This window comes from Pimephales promelas, chromosome 24, assembly GCF_988280905.1.
Source record: "Pimephales promelas chromosome 24, fPimPro1.hap1.1, whole genome shotgun sequence".
In the NCBI taxonomy this organism is placed as follows: domain Eukaryota; kingdom Metazoa; phylum Chordata; class Actinopteri; order Cypriniformes; family Leuciscidae; genus Pimephales; species Pimephales promelas.
Window position 1 is genome coordinate 2,817,335 of NC_142792.1, and position 21,823 is coordinate 2,839,157.

Consider the following 21,823-nt stretch of genomic DNA (forward strand, 5'->3'; position numbering starts at 1 on the left):
TCCTGTATACCTTCAGTAAACTTTATTACCTGTAAGTTGATGAAAACGTAATACAATGCACTTACTGCCTCAGATGTGGCCCTTCTCTAATGACGGACAAAACATGTCTGACATTTGAACTCCATATGAGCTTGGTCAAATGTTAATAATATAATAACACATGCAAGTGTCTGATTATTTATAAAGCTACAATATCAGCTTTGACACCATTTTTTTTTAAAGTAGCCATCCGACAGCAACAAAATCTTGGACTAAATGAGGATCGAGAGCCAGATTTTAACTAGAAACTTAAGATGGGACGTTTCTGTAAGACAGCTCGGGGTCATGAGTTGTTTGATTTATAAGCACACGGCATGTCTTTTCTTGAGTCTGTCATTGCGCCGCCTGCTCAGTCTGTGCTGTGGTGTCAGCTGAGGTTAATGGTGTGGACTTTCCTCCAGTTTGGGCTTGTGTGGACAGAACGGTAACCCAGAGCCGGGATGTCAGAGGAGTGAATAATGTGTTTCTCGACAGACGAGCTGGACAAGGGGTCGGTTTCACAAAGATAGACTTAGACAACGGCTTCAATACAGACTTCAGATAGACATCTAAATCAGAACATTGCACAAAGCACTTAAGACAAAGTAGGACTACACTGCAATACATTCTGGTTAAAATAAGACACTTTTCAAAACATGGCGGATCGACGAGTAAGCGCATTCAACCGCTCAGGGCAGTTTACACTCAAAAATTGCTGGGTTGCTGGATCAAATATGGACAAACCCAAATGTTGGGTTAAATGCAATTAAAACATTTACAGTTGAAAGTGAAAGTTGATGTTAAAATTTGAAATTACATTTTTAACCCAACATTTGGGTTTGTCCATATTTTACCCAAATTTGGGTTCAAACAACCCAGAATTGCTTAAAATATGTGTTTGTTGGAGGAGTGTAACATTTACAAGGACATTTTACTTGGGAAATTTATTAGAGAATGTAGTAACAAGAAAAAAATGTTTAATTTGGAAAAAGATCGTTACGTCAGTTAACAGCGTTAATCCGACCAATGAGCGGAGCGTTAAAGATGTACAGAAAAGATACAAAAACATGGTACAAGATGCCAAAAAAGAAATATTTAAGAGGAAATATCCATAAACGGTAGAAGGACCCCGAGAGAAACCACTGAAATGGTGATGGATATATATGGAAAGGGCTTTTCTTTTGGCTGTTTGTAATGTAACTGATTGTTATTGCTGGTTCCCAAGGTATAGAGTCTTAGGTGGTAGGTAAGGTGTCTCAATTTGGTCCAAATTTGGTCCGTCTTTATTTTTGTGAAACAGTCTAACTTGCATTACAAATTTTAGACTTAGTCTAACACTATAGACCGGTCTAAAATCGCTCTGTGAAACCGAGGCCCCAGGCTACGGTCAGATTGCAGGCAAATCAGATCTGTTCAGGCAGACTGTCCGCACTATTAATTGCAAGTGATCAGATAAGATTTGTGTGTCCAAACATAACCAACCTGGGTGGGGTGCTTTGGTAATGACAGAGGAAAACCCATACCCAAAACTTGCATGTGACGGATGCTGGAAAAATGGAGGATAATGGATAGTTACCAGTTCATCTGACCAGTGGCAGTCATATGGGAAGAGTGTTTGATACTTTATTTTTGTAAATTCTGTTTGGTGAGCAATAGCAATATATGTCCTGCATTAAAAATTAATTCAACAAAACATTCCTCTGCCACCAGTGATCGTGCCCTGACTGGTTAATCTGTGCAGAAAGGAGAGACGTGTTGCTGCAATGCACTTTCAATCCTCTTTGTTAAATATATTGTCATTGCTTAGCTTGAGGCTTTTGCTGAGATGCTTGACAGAGAAAGAACAGAAGAACAGATTCGCTTTCATTGTTTTCTCCTTGAGAATGACCTAAACCTCATCCTTTTCTTTTGGTTGTGAAAACTACTATGATCCAGGCTAAAATCAGCTATGTTTTACCTTCACTAAACCCTCCGGTTAAGGGGTCAGTGTTTGTTCGTTTGACTGAGGGACGAGGAGGTTACTTGATTGTCATGTTAATGAGGGTTTGTTTCGACTGAAGGAATCCCGCTGTCCCGGGTGGCACATATTCTCCGCTCAGAGCTGTTTTTAGGGGCTCCTGGACATGTTCTGTGGGCTGAACTAAATATATGTCACTTACAGAGGTGGACGGTAGGGAACACGGCCGGCTGCAAGGAGAGGTGCAAAAGAGGAGCTTTATCTAAAAAAAAAAAAAAAAGGTTCTTGTTTACACCAACGTCTAAAACGTTTTTGAGCTTGTCCACTTTCAGAGCTTGTCGAAAACGCATTCGACCGGATTGCATTGCATTTGTAATGTAAACGCTCATGTGAAACATCAATATGTCTTTCTCTTTCCTTGGTGCTTTTAACTTTTCAATGCGGCGGACTCGAAGAGCGGCGCGCCGTCCTGTGACATCATTCAGCGCTGTGTTCAGCACTGTTTTGGAGTCTTTCACAATCATGTCATAATACTTTTGCGCAATGAAAGCTTATTAATAGCCTTTCTTGTTCTGTCCTATCTATTATATGTTGCTGCCTCACTAAACAGCTGTGCTTTACATTTAAAACAGCTGTGCATCTTATTTTTACGTTGTTATTTTACAACAATACAAAGTGCAATGCGTAACGTTTTACCAAATTTAGTGCTACACTTCTTGTCTCTTATTTGTTCCCCACTAAGGAATGTTTTTTTTTCACTAAATGTTCAGATTTTATACAATTATTGTGCACTTGTGATTTTTCTAGGCTAAGTTTTGCTGAGTTATCCACTAATCTAGTTTACAATAGTATTTTTGTCATAGGTTATGTTCATATATATATTTTATTTGTTGTTTTTCTTTATAATGAAGTAGATTTTAACACACAAAATAGTGATTATCAGATCAGTGAGGCCTCACCCTGCTCGCCACAACCCTGATTTAGGGTTTTATTTAGGTATAAAAAAAAAAAAGAAATATAATTTTTATCCGATTAATCGAAAAAATAATCGTCCGATTAATCGATTATCAAAATAATCGTTAGTTGCAGCCCTACTCTCACCATTCCTGATTTCTAACACACACTCAGTCAGAGCAGAAACTAAAGCTGCTGCTCTCTGTGTGTTTTACCGTCGTCTCCGGTCGCGTTCGTAAATTGCGTGAGCTTATTTCAGCCGTTAGATTGAAAGATGTGAAAAAGCTCCCATACACTCAAAACCAATGCTGGGTTGTTTGAACCCTAAATTTGGGTAAAATATGGACAAACCCAAATGTTGGGTTAAAACTGTAATATCAAATTTTAACCCAACTTTTTTAACCCGTACATTGCATTTTTAACCTAACATTTGGCTTTGTCCATATTTGACCCAAATTTGGATTGAAACAACCCAGCATTTTTTAAATTGTAGTGCTTCCCCTGGAAGAAATTAAATAATTTAAGAAAATTGTATAATTAAAACATGGGAATTGTGTCTCTCTTGTCAATCTGATCGACCAAAAACACATCTTAAAACCAGGCGTGAACAAGTCCTTTGGCTCCATGAAGAACCTTTAACATCCATGAAATCCGTGCACTGCACAAAACGTTCTTTGTAGTGGACTTTAGATTTTAAAAATCAAACACACACACACAAAAAAAACATGTTATGTGAATTTATGTGAATGCCCCCAGATTTTTTTTTTCACCTTTATTTTTGGCACCAAGTCTCTGTCCTTCCCTGAATTAATCTTCCCTGTTTCCAAATTCCATGCTTTCTAAACATATTTATTTATTTAATTCGTCATAATGGTAAGTACGTTCTGTTCTATTAAGTTGTCCTGTTCTGGCATGCTGCGTTGTGATTGGTGATTGCACACTGGCGGAAAAATCATGCTTTCTGCAGTTTAGAAATCATGCATGCTCTCACATCGTGATTTCAATACGAATTACGATTAATTGCACAGCCCTAATAAATGGGTCTCGCTCTCAACTTTTAGTTAAACCAGAGTTTTAAAACAATATAGGATAGATAACGGATAAATGTTGTAGTTGCATTAAAAATAGTGCACAGAGGAATGAGAAGGGTGGGGTGCGCTGAACGCTTTACTTTGGGTGTGACTCTCTCTTTGATGATTGGTATGAGTGCGATTCTGCACTGAATAATCGAGTTTTGTGTGGCCTTTAAACACATCACTGACACATTGACACAGAGGGTTGATTGTTGTTCTCCCGTCTGTCTTTAGTCTGTGTAGATTATTGCATCGCCTCGGGCAGAGGTTTAATTTCTCTTTAATTGAAAACACCCTCAGGTCACTTAAAGATGTGCACATCCTCGTTCGCTAATCGAATATTAAAGGATGAAGAGGCTTTTATTTGGAGGGAAATCTTTGTAAGTATTTGCAGCTGGTTCCCTTCCCTGAGGTGAAGGGTGTGCGACGCAGTTTGGCTTTTGTTTGGCTCTTATTACATAATTCAATTTCCCGGCTCTGTTATTAAATGAGTTTCATAAAGATGTCACATGGTGATGTCACAAGCTTGCTCAATGTCTGTCAGGACGGGGGACTTGTGTTATCTTAAAATAAAATCTGCCTTCTGGCATACGAGAAAGTTCACCTGAATGCTGATAATTACTTTAATATTTTGAAGAGCCTTGTTTCCAATTTCTGTTATGTTGAAGCTTTTAATCTGTTTAAAGTGCTTCACTCACTTCAGACCAATACCTTTTAGTTCCTCTTCCTTCCTTTTGTCTTTTAATTCATTGTTAGTTCAAGCATTACTTGTGTTAAATTAAATGTAATGGCAAAACTTTGGTGCATGTTTTTTCACAAATCCTAATCTTTGGGAGAATTGACTCCTCGTCTCCTGGTACAAAAACACTTGATAGTCTTGGAAGTTAAGCCAATTAAAGTCGTATAACAGTTGTCTAGTGGTCTGTTCATCATTAGACTGAATTAGATTTAGTCGACACTTGTTTATCCCTCGGCTTAGCTGTTTTGCGTGCTCATAAATGCTTCAGTGGTGGGAGACGGTAATGCAGTAGTTTTTGAAGAACCATCAGGGTGTCTAACTGATGAGGTTACGTCATGGAAACCCGCTCTGATGTGGACAGAGACTTCTCCCTAGTAACACCGATCTGACCCGCTAATCTGTCTAAGCCGGTGCTGAAAAGGGAAGGAGAATGAGAAAGCACGAGAGAGTGACTTCGGCGTGCTGACAGGCGTGTCATCAGCTCTGTGGAGTGAGCGAGGAGTGCGTCGAGCCGAGAAGAGGAAGGGTTGAGGGGTTATGCACCTAGCGGGGCCTTAAGAAAGACTTTAAATAACTTTAGATAGAAGGAAGAAAAATATGAAACATAAAAAGAAAAGAAAAATCTATTGTATGTATAGTATAGTAATTGTACTTTGTTAAATCGGTAATGTTACTAACAGTTTTTGATTTTTTTTTTTTTGTAACAAAGTGTATTTTAATTTGAATATTATTTTCCAAAAATCAATTAAATAAATTGTGTTATGTATGTATGTGCGTGTATATATATATATATATATATATATATATATATATATATATATATATAATTTTATTTAGTACATTTATATATATATATATATATATATATATATATATTAGGGCTGTGCAAAAATTAATTGCGATTAATCGCATCCAAAATAAAAGTCTGTGTTTACATAATATATTTGTGTGTGCTGTATATAATTATTTTGTATAAATAAATAGCTATGCATGCATGTATATATTTAAGAATTATTTGCGCTTAAATTCTGTATATATATATATAAATACAAAATCTATATTATATAAATATAAATATTTTATATATGAATAACACATTTTGTTAAACATATACATGCATGTGTGTGTATTTATATATACAAAATAATTATATACAGCACACACAAATATATTATGTAAACACAGACTTTTATTTTGGATGCTATTAATCGCAATTAATTTTTGCACAGCCCTAATATATATATATTGATTTGATTCAGCGAGAGTGAGGGTGGGGCCTTGATTTCGCGGCTTTATTTCCTGCTCTCGACTGCGTATGTCTGGTCCCGAAAACGCAACGCAATATCGGGACACTCGCGGCTTCACTTCTGACCAATGAACGAGAGCGAAGGGCCGTCGTCCATCTTTTTTTACAGTCTATGATTTCATCCATTAGATCTGAAAAATTCCATACGTAGACCCTCTGCTTGAAGAAATCAGGATGAAAGTGGACAAAAGAGAAACGGGATTAAAACACGGGGATTGTCTCTCGTCTACTTTTGATCCGATCAACCAAAATCTTAATACCAGGTGTAAACAGGGCCTAAAACATAAGCAGACGCGCTGTAACCGTCTGTAGAGTAAGTGCTGTTAGAGACGAAAGCCTCCAGCGGCAGAAAAACTGGGTCATGTAGATTGAATCAAATTAGACCGTCTACCTTAATGTTTTTATTGCTCTGGACATTTTCTCTCACCACAGCGATCTGTATCTGCTCACACATTCGACGTGTCCCATGAAGTTCTCAGAGTTTGTCACGTATGTTCACACAGATTGAGTGTGGGAGTGTTGACTGTCACAGGCTGACATCTAGACTTGCGCTTCAGCCGTCTGTGTTTTTTACTTCTGCAAAGAGATATTCTGTTTCCAGTTTTAGCATTTCTCGATTCTCTTTCTTCCTTTTTTGTGGTATGGTCTGCTAGCATCTAATTATTATTATTATAGCTAGTTCTTGTTATACGCCACTGTTTCTACACCCTGACAGGACGCCAATAACTCAAATTAAGAATAAATGTCCTTGGAAAATTGCATTGAGGATCAATAGGAAGAAACACACTTCGGGGACTTTTATTTTGTCTTTTTAAGGTCAAACAAAACAAAAACACACAATTTTAATGTGACTTGAGAGTGTTAAGACGAGAGATATTTTAATAGTGTCTCTAATATGATTTGGGAGGTTTGATTTCAGTTTGTTTTGACCTCAGTCAATTTTTGAAAAACGTGAAAAAAACATGTCTTCTTGATTTATTTTTTAAGTACAATTTACTATTTAACATTTTGAAGTGAATTTACTGCAGTGGCTGTTTGATTAATATGGGTTAATATATTTATTTGTGCCATTTTAGAGTAAATGCATCAATATTGAATGTCATCGATATTGCCCGATGCATAAGAAAATCTGAAGGTTTGTGCTTTCGCCGACTGAAATTAGCATGCTAAAAGGGCAGAATAGGTGTTAAATAAACAGGGGCGTTTAGAGAGCTAAATATTCCTCTCTGCTCCTTGTAGACGGACTTCAGTCACTGTTCTCAGACCAGCGCGTCCCTCCACAGCCTTTCACCTGCACCGGGTTTGTGTTTCACAAAACGCATTGAAGTTTCCTTTGAAGTCGTGCCTGCAACTGTTTCTATTCCCTTTGGTCTGTGGCGTGTGTGTGTGTGTGTGTGTGTGTGTGCGCGGACCATTATCTCCAGCCAGTGTGTTTCAGCCACAGGCTCTGGATATTTCCCAGCAGTTGTGTTATTCAGATTCAGATTGGCATGAATGTTGGTTCAGAAGAACAGTTTTCTACCACTTTCTGGTTGTGGTTTTGCATCCGGCTGGGGAGTGTTAATTTGACAAGGTCTTTCTAGAAGTCACACACACATTGTGTTGACTAATCACTAAGCTGTGACTCCCAAACTATGTTACATCTTTGTCTGAGACAGCCAGGAATGGGAAGAGTTGACAAACTGGAGAAAAGTTTGAAATATTTAAGATTTTTTGTGTTTTTGAAACATCAGTCTCTTATACTCACCAAAGCTGCATTTATGTGATCAAAAATGAAATTGAAAAATTGTGCGTAATATTATTTTGAATTAAAAGAACTGTTTATATATATATATATACTTTCAAATTCAGGAAATTCAGGAATAAATTAGGAAAAAATTGAAGGAAAAAAATACTTTTTTAATATATATTAAAAAAGTATTTTTTTTCCTTGAATTTTTTCCTAATTTATTCCTGAATTTCCTGATTTCAGGAATAAATTAGGAAAAAATTCAAGGAAAAAAAATACTTTTTAAATATATATATATATATATATATATATATATATATTATATTGTATTATATATATAATTAGGAAAAAATTCAAGGAAAAGAATATAGATAAGAATATATATATATTAAGAATATATAAATAAGAAAAGAATATAAATAAGAATATATATATTAAAAAAGTTGTTTTTTTTTCTTGAATTTTTTCCTAATTTATTCCTAAATTTCCTGAATTTGAAAGTTTTCAGTGTCTCACGATCCTTTGGAAATGATTCTTAAATGCTGATTTTTGTTGCTTGCTCATTCATTATTATTGGTGCCTAGTTATTAATAATCTCCCATATTTTTTTTAAATCTGGATTTCAGGATTCTTTGATGTATAAAGTTCAAACGAACGACATTTATTTAAAATAGAAATCTCTATACGAATGTTTTTCCTGTCACTTCTGATCAATTTAATATGTCCTTGCTGAATAAACAGCACTGTATCACATTTTCCACAAAGATATTAAGCTGCAAAACTGTTTTTGACATCAACATCAATCAGAAATGTTTCTTGAGCATCAAATCATCATCATATTAGAATGATTTCTGATCATGTGACACTGAAGACTGAAGTAATGAATGATGCTGTAAAATTCATGCATTTTACAATATAAGTCAAAAATCATTGTAAATTATAAAAGTACTTCACACTATTACTGTTTTTACTGTTTTATGAAATACATTCGGCCTTGTGAGCATAATAGACTTCTTTCAAAACACTAAAAAACATAATTATTCCACACTTTTGACCATTAGTAAATGCACACAATAAAAAGGCAAGGACGCCAGGTCAGTTTAAGGGTGTCGATTGAGCCGTATCACGTCACACTGTTACAATTTCACAGTCTACAAGGCCTCCTGGACCGCCTCTGCTATCTCTCCATCGTTTTTTCCCCTCCATGACCCACTTTGCTAATTATAGATCAAAAGTTTCCGCTTGTGAAAGTTTGGTGTGAGCTGTTGACAGGCCTTGCGTTGAATCCGGGTCTGTGTGTCACCTGAGGACGCTTGTGCTGCTTATTCTCGCTGTGTGGGCTGTTTGACTGACTCACTTGTATACAAGATCAAATGATCTGAAGGACCTGCCTGAGTGCCATCGATGTTTGAGCTGTCTGCATCAGATGTTGTCATGAAATGTACTGGTTTGGTCTGTAATTGTCTACAGACTAGCAAATTGTGAGGCATTTTGCTCAACAAATTTAAATTGTGGTTGGTTGCTTTAAAGGAACATTGCATGCCAACTTTTTGGCACTTTAGCTTATTCACCGTATCCCCCAGAGTTTGATAAGTCCATACGTACCCTTCTCACATCCGTGCGTGCCGTAACTCTGTCTGACGCGACCACTGCTAGCCTAGCTTAGCACAAATACTGGAGGTAAATGGCTCTGCTACTTCTGCTGAGTGATTTGATCGCAGCACCTGAGATCAACGATAGTCACGTTCGCTACTATAGCTAGCTAGTCACGTTGGTTTTGTCGAGGGAAGTGCTTTTCGGGTGTTGTGCTAATCACTAGAGCCAGGCCGATATATCGGCAGGCTGATATTATCGGCTGATATTAGGCATTTTCCAAACTATCGGTATCGGCAGTTATAATGGCCGATAAATGAATATTTCAAAAAGAAAATAAAAATGGACGAAACACGCTTGAACCATGTCATGAGTGTTGGATTTGTATCGTTTGTCCACCAGAGGGCACTCTACACCGTCCCTGTTGGCAACACTCGTTGAGTTGGTCACGAGACATACATTGCTTGAATAACAATTAAAAGCACACTTAACTCAAATAAGCATGACAAAATTTGTGACTATCAAGTCCAGTTTTGCTGCTGTTATATAAGCTGAGAGAGAAGCGGAATTAGCTAGTAATAGTTACGTTACGTTGTTACAGTGCCGTTGACTGACTGTCCTTTTAACTTTTGACAATGTGACTGAAGTATTTCTTTAATAGCGCGTGACAGTTCACATGACGTATCATCTCTCCTTGGCCTGTTATATTGAAAATGTATGTTTTACAATTTGCCGTATGACGTAATCCATTGCTAAATTATGGCTCATCATAAACTAGCTAACCACAAAGCTAGCTAATGCCGCCATAAAAGCCGACAATAAAAGAAACAAGTTTCTTTTTAAAATGCATTATCATATTATTTTAGATAAAACTCATAAATAACTACAAATAACTAATGTTAGGGAAATCTGTTCATGTTTTGTTGCGCCTTTCTAAAATAAAAAAATATCGGCCGATATATCGGCATATCGGATTTTAAAACCAAAAAATATTTGTATTGGTATCGGCCTTCAAAATCCTTTATCGGTCGGGCTACTAATCACAGTTTGGAGCACAATCTCTGTCTCGCGTACACGCTCGCTCTAGATTCTGGGAGAATTAAACTAATTTGCGGCATAACTACTCGAACACGAGTGGCTCAACAGGTAGATGTATATATATATAGAAAAACTCATCTTCCAGGCATTTGACTGACCAGGTTGACACTTTAGCGTGGGAAATCGGGGGTGTGGCGTGTGAGTGTGTGAAACGCTCAGGTGTTGTGTAAGTCACGTGACATTTTTACCTGTCCACATTACTCTTGGTAACCTCAAACAATGCCATTGAAAAGGGCAGAAAACAAGAACAACAAAATGACGGTAACAGAAAATATGAATTTATGCAATTCTTTAATAATAATTGTCATTTCTGGCTGAACTATTCCTTTAATAACGATTAAGGCTATCATAATCATGCAACGTAATAATGTAATTGTCTGAAGTGAGTCTGTTTGTGTCTCTGCAGACATGCAGATCTGGGAACAGCGTTGACCGGCGCTCTCTGGAGAAACATGGAGTCTTGTGCCGAGTCTCAGGGTGATCCTGAGAGAGCTCAGGTGAGTGTGTATATGAATTATGTGAAATTTAATAAGCCATTCGAGCTCACACAAGCATGTATCGGCCTTCACAATGACAAGAAGAAAGCTACCGCTGCTGACGCCAAACACTTTCAAATCACCACACTTTCTCTCCCATTAGCGACTACAAAAGACAGAAATACACCTCAGCTGCCAGTGTTTGAGAGCGAGCCTGTGAATAATGAGGAGTACAAATGACTAATGCATGCTGGGATACTTCTTAGTGCCCCAAAATAATATATTTAATGTTTTTTTTTTGCATCATGTGAAAAATTTCATGATAACCGAGACATTTTTTCGTATTAATATATATGTATTATTCATTTATTATTATTTCAATTAAGAGAAGCATTTTATGATAGAATTTGTTGCGCCGCCTTTAATGTATGCTAATTAATTTTCAAAGATTGTGTCAGTTTCAGTACGAAAAATACTGTTAAAGGAAAGAGAAACACTTTAGATAACATATAAAATGCCTGACATGACATTGTTTGGCATTGCGATAATGAGTTAAAAATTTTAATTGTGATAAAAATAAAGTCACAAATGCATCGGTCCAGAAAAAAATGAAAAGCCCATTAAATGTTCACTATTTGTATTGCGTTTCTGGTTGTTTTGCTAGCGCGCAAACCACCAGTGAATCATTTCACACACAAGCCTCTGGTGTTACCCAGCATGCACCAGTGAGCCACATACACAGAAGTGGTTTCTGTTACTTTCATTAACCCAAATAAATGTGTTGAGGTGGAGTTGTGTAGGTGTTGTGTGTTTACTTTATTCATGAGGCATTAACGCCGTTTACAGGAACGAGAGCTGTGAGGGGTTTGTTTGTTTTTTGTTAATTTCAGTAAAGTGTGGTTTATATTCATCCGGCTCTATTTGTTTCACACGTGACGGAAAATACGTAAAGGTTTAGTGTCCAGCTCTCTGAAGCGGCAGAGAAGGAAGTCGCTGTGTGCCTGACCATTTTGGCTTTTAGTTCCCTGTAAATGGGTTGTCATTGCACACCGTTCATTCATTCACAGAAACATCAGCATCGAGCTAGTATTAACTAATTCATTGGTGTTAATTACAATTATGGGTGAATCTCACAAAAAACATTTATTAATAATCTGTTTTGTACAAAGAAAAAAATATAAATGAAATGTGAATGAAATGACATGCATCATATTTCTACTGAAATAAAAAGATATTTGTTTCTGTCCAGATACATTTAAAAATAATTAAATGTAGCATAATTCATAATATCTTTTTTTTTAAATACCATAATTTACTTTTAATTTCATTTAATGTAATATTGCAGTAATTATACATTATTGCACATTATTAATGTCACGAAAAATATTTATTAATAATCTGTTTTGTACAAAGAGAAAAATATAAATGAAATGTGAATGAAATGACATGCATCATATTTCTACTGAAATAAGAAGATATTTGTTTCTGTCCAGATACATTTAAAAATTATTAAATGTAGCATAATTCATAATATCTTTTTTTTAAAATACCATAATTTACTTTTAATTTCATTTAATATAATATTGCAGTAATTATACATTATTGCACATTATTAATGTCACGAAAAATATTTATTAATAATCTGTTTTGTACAAAGAAAAAAAATGTAAATGAAATGTGAATGAAATGACATGTATCATATTTCTACTGAAATAAGATATTTGTTTCTGTCCAGAAACATTTTAAAATAATTAAATGTAGCATAATTCATAATATCATTTTTTTGTACTTTTAATTTCATTTAATATAATATTTCAGTAATTATACATTATTGCACATTATGGTAATTAGAATTTGGAGAGTATTTAACAATAATATAATAATGGAACAATGCAAAAACACCAATGATTCTAGAAATAGGCTTCATTTTATTATTATTTTTATTTTTGTAGAGTATAATTTTAACAAAACAAAATAATTTCTTTTTATTTTGGGGGTGTTTTTGTGAGATTCACCCTTATTCTGAGAATGAATCTGAATTTAATATTTTCCAGTGTTTTATCACTTTTCAGTTTTATTGTCATTCCAGTCCTCGATTCTCTTCTGTTAATGGGCACACAATGAAACAGCAGTTGATCAGCCATGATGCCTAAATTGGATTGAAAATGAGAATCGACTGGCGTTATTTACTCTGCTTTGAGTTATAAATCTCACACCCTTTCTCTCTGAATCATCTGAACGGACAGAGACACGATGAGCTGTAAAGTTTGGAGGGATGTAAAATTACAGCTACTTTATGACTTCTGCTGGAAAAAGCAGTAAACCTTGACCCGAGAGCCAGACCTTATTTACAGGATCGTTTGTCATACTTTCGATTTGAGCCCTATCCCAAGATGCACTGGAGCTTAGTCTTATTTTTTTGACTTCTTCCTATATTCACAACCTGGTCTCGACTGTATTGCTTCTTTACCTCAAAAATATTCAGGGTTTTATTTAATTAACATTCAAAAGTATGTAAAACACAATAGTCATCGTAGTTTCGTCAGACTGACCCCGTGACCTCGTCTGATGTGTTTATATGCACGCACTGATAAGGAAACACAGGATGACGCTGGTGATAATTTTACATCATCAGATGGAGGAAGACAACGGCTCTCTGTTTGGCAGGAAACCTCTGCCACTAGTTTCCTGTCTTTGGTAGATGACACAAACTGTGAGCGTCTCGTATCTGAGAGCAGATGAGGCCATGAACGGGATGTTTCGACTAAACACAGATGCACCAGTGGAAATTTTTGATTTCGAAATATAAAATGTTTGCTCATCGTGACCTTCTTCGAATAGCCTCATGTTTATGGAAATGAAGTTTTTATTAGCATATTGTGAGTAATTACTTCTACTGAAGAACAGAGAACAACACTTCCGCTATTTATAGTTTGTCAATATCTTCATATTAGTTCACTAATGAGCCTCTTTTTACTGATTATTACATATAAATAGTGAAGCCGTAGTCTTTAATGGCATTGTGAAGTGAGTTTTATATTCTGTATTTTCTGTAATGGCCTCATGAAGCGGTTTATACTGAATGAATGAATGAATGATGAATTATTAATAGTCAGATGGAAAATGGAAATGAGTCATGATGGGTTGGTGCAATTATCCAGATGTCAACTTAAGGGTGGTTTATAAATATAAGGAGCTTTCTGGTAAAGTTTGAATGCCGTGTCTAAGTAAACTTGTTAAAATAAGGTCAACTTGGTCAATGAACTATTCATACACTAAGTTTTGGATCTCTTTTGTTATGTTTTTTGAAAGAAGTCTCTTTTTCTCACCAAAGGTGCATTTATTTTATTAGAAAAAAATAAATAAATACAGTAAAATTTTAAAATGTAATTTATTCCTGTGATCAGAGCTGTATTTTCAGCATCATCACTCCAGTCTTCAGAGTCACACGATCCTTCAGAAATCACTCTAATGTGATGATTTGATGTAATCATGTTCAAGAAACATTTCTGATTATTATCAATGTTGAAAAACAGTTGCACTGCTTCATATCTTTGTGGAAACCTTGACACGTGATTAAATAGTAAGTTCAAAAGAACAGCATTTATCTGAAATGATAATCCTTTGTAACATTAAAAAATGCCTTTACTGTCACTTTGAATCAATTTAATGCATCCTTGCTGAATTTAAGTATTACCCACCTTACAGAAACTATTAGCCTAGTTAATAATGTTTTTTGCTTTTCTGAGTGCAAGTTTTATTTAGTTTGTTTGTAGTGTCCAGACAGTTTCATAAAGTAACTAATAATTAATTAGATCATAATCTAAATAAAACGCTTCCTAAAAAAAGACTTTTTTACTGCATGTCATGTAAACATCAGTGTGTGTGTTTGTGTGTTAAAGTGCAGTATATGGTGTCTGTTAATTGTGTCCAGTTCACTAACTGTCCAGTCATGAGAAACACTGAGCAAACAGACGATCATTTGATGATCAACAGGGAGGAGCAGCGTCTGAGATGGAGGAGTGTGTGGGAAAGAGTAGATCAGTACTGCGTGAACGGGAACACAGCGATTTGTGTTGTCCCGCACGCTTAGTGTGTGTTTGTATGATCTCTGTCTGCGCAGACGGCTCTGGCTTGCTGACGGTAGGATAGTTACTCTCATGATACATCCAGACGGATGATGGATCGCTGGGTGGTGTAGACGGCTCTGATATACGAGTGCTCTGTGTCTTGTAGGATCTTGAATGATCTTGTATGATTTTGTTGGGCTGTGGACGTGATTATTGTTTGTTTGTTTTCTGAACAGTTACTGAACTCTGATCATCTGTGGGCTCTGGTAACTTTAGATGCTGTAGTTTTAGTAACAGCATTTGCATTGTGTGTGTGTGTGTGTGTGTGTGTGTTGTGAATCCTGGACACGAGACAGCTGTTGGGTAATTTGTGCGAGTGGTTTGTCTCCAGATGGTTGGCCAAAGCATGACCGTACTGTTCAGAAAGCAGGGCTCTGGGATTGTGTGTGTCCGTATCAGGACATCATCATATATGGAAAGTCCCGTCTCATGACCCAGTCTCACAGCCTGTGTGTTAATAAAACAACAGAAAACTAGATTTGTACATTTTCTGAAGAAATTGTTTTTTGAAATGCCTTGAAATGCCTATGAAAATTCTGATTTACCTTTCACTGTAATCTATCCTATAATTTGTTCCCCTAATTATCAAGTTATTTTATTCAATTTAATTCTCAAACGTGTAAAACATTTCTGAAATATATTTAACAAAACATTGAATTCTTAAATATATTCAAAAAACTGAATTATTACATCTTAATATTTATAATAATATTATATCTTTATAATTCTATTTAAAATATGTATATATTCTCATATATAAAACAATGACATTTCAGTTATCAAATATTCTAATATATATATTCGAGAATTCAGACTATTTTATGCATTTGTTTTTTAGAAAGGATTTTTTTAAATTGTATATATATATTATATGTTATACAAATATATATTATATATTATATTCCACTGCTTGCGCGCAGAATATAATGTCTTGCATGCTCAGTCTCAGACACACGCTGCTCTTGTAAGAATAGGTCTATTTTCTCCGAGAAATCTGCACTTAAAACGTGTTCAGTGCAATCGCAAATCTCTCCTCTTCCCCAGATAACAATCTTAGGTTATTAGAACGTTTTCATAATATTCCCAGTAAGTTATAAAAACGTTATTTCTGAGTGTTCGAGGAATTTTTTTAGTCCAAGTTTTTTAGACGTTGTATAAAAAATAAAAAATTCTCCCGTTATATAAACGTTGTATTAACGTTCTTGCTTGGCTATAAAAGTTTGGCTTCTAAAAGTTTTAGTCTTTACGAGATATTATTCATATTGCATTTGAGACTTTGTGTCATTTTTTTTATCTTAAGCATGTGAACACGGTGTCTAGGGTGCTCTTACTCAGGTCATTTCAAATGCAAAACAGAATTTGTATATTTTCCATCAGTATTTGTCCTGCTGGCTCCTGTTTGTTTGTATTTGCCAGTAAAACTACACCTTTCTTCCATTTCTCTTCCTTGGCATCTTCTGCGCTTGTCATCCACGTCAGCTGCGTGTGATGTTAAACGTCTGTCATTAGCAAGTGTTTGCCGACTCCTCTCCCACCAGCTGACAGACAGCATTAGCTGATCAGATGCATTTGCCTTGCCAGACTTCATTGACATTTTCACTCCCCTGAAGTAGATGGAAAGTGCTTTAGTGACATTACCACACTGCTGTATCCGCAATGTCCTCTCAAACAGAACAATTTAAAGGAGATTTGGAGCTGAACCATCTGAAATGGGCCCACGGTCGATATTAATGCTGACTGGAGATCAGCGAGAACACGGCAGAGGTAATAGGATCCTTCCCCGGACCATAGGGATCCCAACCTATTACCAGCCAATGAGAAGCGTTTAAAAGCATCCTGGTGATAAATTGATACTGTATACACCAACTTTACCTTCCTTTCTCCATCTTCTTTCTCTTTTAGCATTCTTGTCTTATTTGCATAATGCATATGTAATAAGAAAGGTTTTGACTGTGAAAGAGTGTAAACATTAAATAATGCTGTCAGTGGCAGTGCATCCCTCAGTTTGTGTACACGATTACTGGATTAATACTTATCTAACGGTCAGGCAATGCATTTATAAGCAAGCAATGAATGAATAAAGATCAGCAGCTCATGAATATTAATTAAGTGAATTACAACGTTACCATTTGCCAAGTTGTGTAACATGATTTGTTGAAAGGCATGTTTCAGCAAAAGTGAGTTCTAGTTATTATTGCACACCACTTACACACCCATTTAACCAAGCCTGGCCATATAAATATAATGTTACACACAGTTTGCTATGTTTTTCCTTGCACAACAACCTAAAAATGTAATCTCTTAAAATATAATAATTATTCAGAAAGAATAATACAGGTGGATCAACAGAAGCAGTGGAGAATATACAGAAAGATGAACTAAAAATGAAGAGTTCAGATGCAAAAGCCTCTAAGTGCCATTTGAAATTTTCTTCTAGAATGATCATTTTTATCAAGCTTGTATATTTAAGTTCAGTGATTTCACTTAAATTGCAATGATGATTACCTATTAATTGTCATTTAAGTGAAATTACTGAACTTGAATATATAAGCTTGATAAAAATGATTATTATAGAAGAAAATTTCAAATGGCACTTAGAGGCTTTTGCATCTGAACTCTTCAAATGTTCTGGCAGCAAAAGTTAACGTTAAGAAATCGTTTAGGCCTAGAAGTAATGATAATGGGATAACAACACCAAACCAAATATGCGACTCAGACCAATTGGCTTTGATTGCGTGAAAGTCCCGTTAACAAGAAGTATAATCCTCTATATCTAGAATTCAATTTATGTCTGATTTTTTTATGCAATTTTTGTCCAGTCGCAAGATTTGAGTCCGGTTATAAGCTATTTTTGAATGCACGTCTCATGCTAGCAGCCTAATTATCCATGACTTTCAGAAGACCGAAAATAATGTGCAATACATATATTAAAATGATCTAGTCAGTGGTTTGCCTGAATGACTGAGGAGAGTTTTGCACATTCCTAAAAGCTTTTATGAGTCATAGTGCTTTATTTCTCTTTAATTGTGCCCTCAGGACTGACTATACCGCCTCTGGATGAGCGACGACTCTTTCTAGGTGTTTCAGAAATCTTCCGCCTTGGCTGTCGATGCTTCGGTGGTTTTTTTCTTGTTGTTTTGTGACTTGGTGTTAAGGTCATGACAGTGCTGATCCAGCAGGAATCACGTATCGGCCCGTCGACACGTGTGTTTGTGCACGCAAGCGGACGTCGAATGCTCTTGAGTGTTTCACATTAATCTCCCTGTGGATTTGCTGGAAAACACCCGAACACTGAGGGTTTAAAACATCAGCTGTCGTCTTTGTTTTCGCCGGCCGCTTGACTCATCTGAATTCACTCCAGGAGATGCTTCAACAGTCATTTACGGGACTGTAAATCAAGGTGGTTTCACAAAATGTTGGCAGCTGGGGCAGGAAACATAGTTAAACTTTAAACAAGACCGCTGAGCCGAGTGTCGAAAGCACCTTTAGATTATTCAGTGTGAGAAAAGGTGCATCTGTGAAATATTCGTCCTTAGTCGGTCACTTCATGCATCCTTGAATTACAAAATAACATTCACTGAGCATGTGCTTAATAATAAGACAATGCATGTGTTTGTCATCTTTACATCAGTCTTGATTTTGTTTTTGGGCTCTGCTAGGATAGGTTTTCATGCTTTAATGTAAAATTGTTGCGACTCCTCTCCTCCCAGTCTGTCAGTAACGCTTTGTTTAATTCTCTATGAAGCCCCTCCTTCTGAAAAGCACACTGTGCTCTGATTGGTCGGCTGGATCAGTGTGGTTGATCAGATCGATGTGCTGGATGCTATTTGGAAGGTCATTTGCACCTTGTTTGGGCCTTGCATGTTCATTGTGTATCTTGCCTAATTTGACCATATGTAAAGTCATTTAGCAGAATTATGTTGATTTTTCTCTCATATTTAGTGCCGAAGAGGGAATAAACAGACTCCATGTGGTGCTGGTGATGAGCCATTGCATTGATTCATTCGTCCAGACAGAATCGAGTGTCATTACCATAATTTTGCATCAGACCGGCACCACAGGAGAACTAAATATGTGTCCGGAGAAACCTTGAGAACGTCAGCATTGCATCAGCGTTTAGTTTGTTCTGCAATCTGAGAATGCACTGACTGACGACTTTGTGAGTCTATCATTCAAAAACAAATTGTGGTCGTTTTAATATTTTTTTTTATGCTCACCAAGGCTGCATCTATTTATTTAAAAAAATATATATAGTTAAAAGTAAACTTTAAATTTGTGAAATAATATTATTTTTTAAAAGGACCGTTTTCGATTCGAATACATTTTAAAGTGTAATTTATTCCTGTGATCAAAACCCTGTTTTCAGCATCATTACTCCATCTTCAGTGTCACATGATCCTTCATAAATCACTCTAATATGATGACTTGCGGCTCAAGAAACATTTATGATTATTATCAGTGTGAAAATCATGATACATTTTAAAAGAGCATTTATTTGAAATCACAAGCTTTTGTAACATTATAGTTACAGTTAACATCTTTACTGTCACTTGTAAACAGTTTAATGCATCCTAAAAGTATTAATTTCTGCAAAAACAATCAAATCTAACCGTAATGTATGACTGAGTCACAGCAAGGTTGTTTGTTTCGCTTCACTATGTACATTTTTAGGTGCAATGTGTAATCAACGTTTGACCACTAAATAAAAGTTCAGTGTTTTTTTTTTTGTTTTTTGTTTTTTAAATCAGTATAAACGCTCACATGAGAGGAAAACTCATTCACATGCTAATGAGCCGACATCACATGACCAGCTGAATAATACTTGCACTATCTTGCTAACTGTCTTATTATCGGACACTTTTGCTCACTGAATAAATTAAAAAGGGCTGGCTTTGAGTCGTGGCATTGATAGCCGAAACGCTTTAGCTTGATGCATGTGGCAAATCAGTAGAGCCCGACCGATAAAGGATTTTGAAGGCCGATACCGATACAAATATTTTTGGGTTTTAAAATCCGATATATCGGCCGATTTTTTTTTTTTTTTAAATATTGTTGGATTTCACACACGTGTAAAAGAAAAGCTAACTTTTCTGCACAAGAAACGTTTAATACTTTTTCTATATGTCTAAATGTTCACTCCTCGCAAGTATAACTTACATTTTACAATGCAGGGACTGTAACTAGAGATATGCTAGTTATAAATACAGTAATCATTACTTTATTTAGGCAGAAAAAGTTCATTGTGGTTTCCAAGCTCATTAATGTTAACGTTAGCGGTCTTCCACTGATGATAGTGGTATTAGCTAGCTTTGTGGTTAGCTAGTCTATGATAAGCCATAATTTAGCAATAGATAACATCATACTGCAAATTGTAAAACATACATTTTCAATATAACAGGCCAGGGAGAGATAATTAAAGCGTGTTTCGTCCGTTTTTATTTTATTTTTTAAATATTCGTTTATCGGCCATTATAACTGCCGATACCGATATTTTGGAAAATGCCTAATATCAGCCGATAATATCGGTCTGGCTCTACAAATCAGTGCACCTTTTAATATTCAAATATAAATATTCACAAGTTCCTAAAGAGAAATGTCCCATAGAAGATAGCCTAATGGAAATAGTCATGGCTCAGATGATCACTGCAGTGAATGAAAACTTTTGGGGCCTTCGGAGTCATCAGGAAGTTGTTGCATCTGACAGCGAGTTTTGGGAGGGCGTCAGGAAGCAGAATAGACAAACATGGGCAGTAACATCAACACAGACGCTGGAAGCTTCTTGCAGGAGGAAGCGGAGCAGACATTGAGTTGTTTAAGGATTATCGAACAGATGCTTTCCCGGCTGTGCAATGAAAACATGCCGTTATTCATGATAGAAGCACGTTTTGATAAGAATGGCTTCGGTTGATCTCATTGGCTGAGCTGGAGAATGGGATAGTACTAGTAGTGCAGTATGTGTGCATTGTATATTATATCTGCTGTTTACATTAAATAGCCTCCTGCAATTGCTTAAAATATGAAGTGGAGACACATTATTTGCTTTAGTATTATTGCATACTATTATAGTATAATATTTTGAATTGGTTTTTGGTTTTATATTTTAAGTTTAGTAATTATTTTGTGTTTTGAACTCTTAAGAAGTTTTAATTTTATTTTAATATTTCTGTTTATCTTAACATAACTCAAATAATATATTATCAAAAAATATTTTATCAAATAATTTATTGTAGTGATCAAACTAGCTTTGGTTTTTGTCAACAATAACAACACTGCCCAGAATTCAAAGTGAAAGAGGCTTTTGGATTGACTGTGTTTTATACCCTTAATCCCAGTAATGCTGAAACCGCTTTGATACTGTCATAAGTGGTCAAACATCATAAATCCTTGAGCTTTTCAATCCGCTCTAACTGTTATTAAATTATATTTGTACAAAGCTAAAATATTAACAGATTAGGTAGGCTGGTTTATCGTTAATTCAGACAGACGGACATGATTAGACTGGTTAGTTGAATGCCAAATATGTTGTTTTTGATTATGAACATCAATCCTCACGATTTGAGGTGTCATATATGCTCATGATGTTCAATTACACCCATCCAGGCAGCACAGCTCTGAAATGTTCATTAATCAAACAGTAACCTACATGACCTCAAACCGGCTTCATTTGCCAATTACTGTCACAAGTGTATTGGCGTACTGTGATTGACAGATGTGCCGACCAATTAGAATCCCAGAGCTATAATCTGTGCT

General features: G+C 35.8%; 1 protein-coding gene across 3 annotated transcripts in view; it reads left to right on the forward strand.

The window, feature by feature from the left end:
* osbpl8 (oxysterol binding protein-like 8) overlaps positions 1-21,823 on the forward strand; it is a 62,763-nt gene that overhangs the window by 5,464 nt on the left and 35,476 nt on the right. For 2 of the 3 annotated variants that reach the window (XM_039660756.2, XM_039660759.2), the window contains one exon: positions 10,874-10,964. In XM_039660756.2, the coding sequence (XP_039516690.2) occupies positions 10,920-10,964 (45 nt within the window). In that variant the 5' untranslated portion in view covers positions 10,874-10,919. Of the gene's footprint in view, positions 1-10,873; positions 10,965-15,032; positions 15,087-21,823 lie in introns of those variants that run through there. The other variant, XM_089127337.1, reaches the window with a different exon arrangement.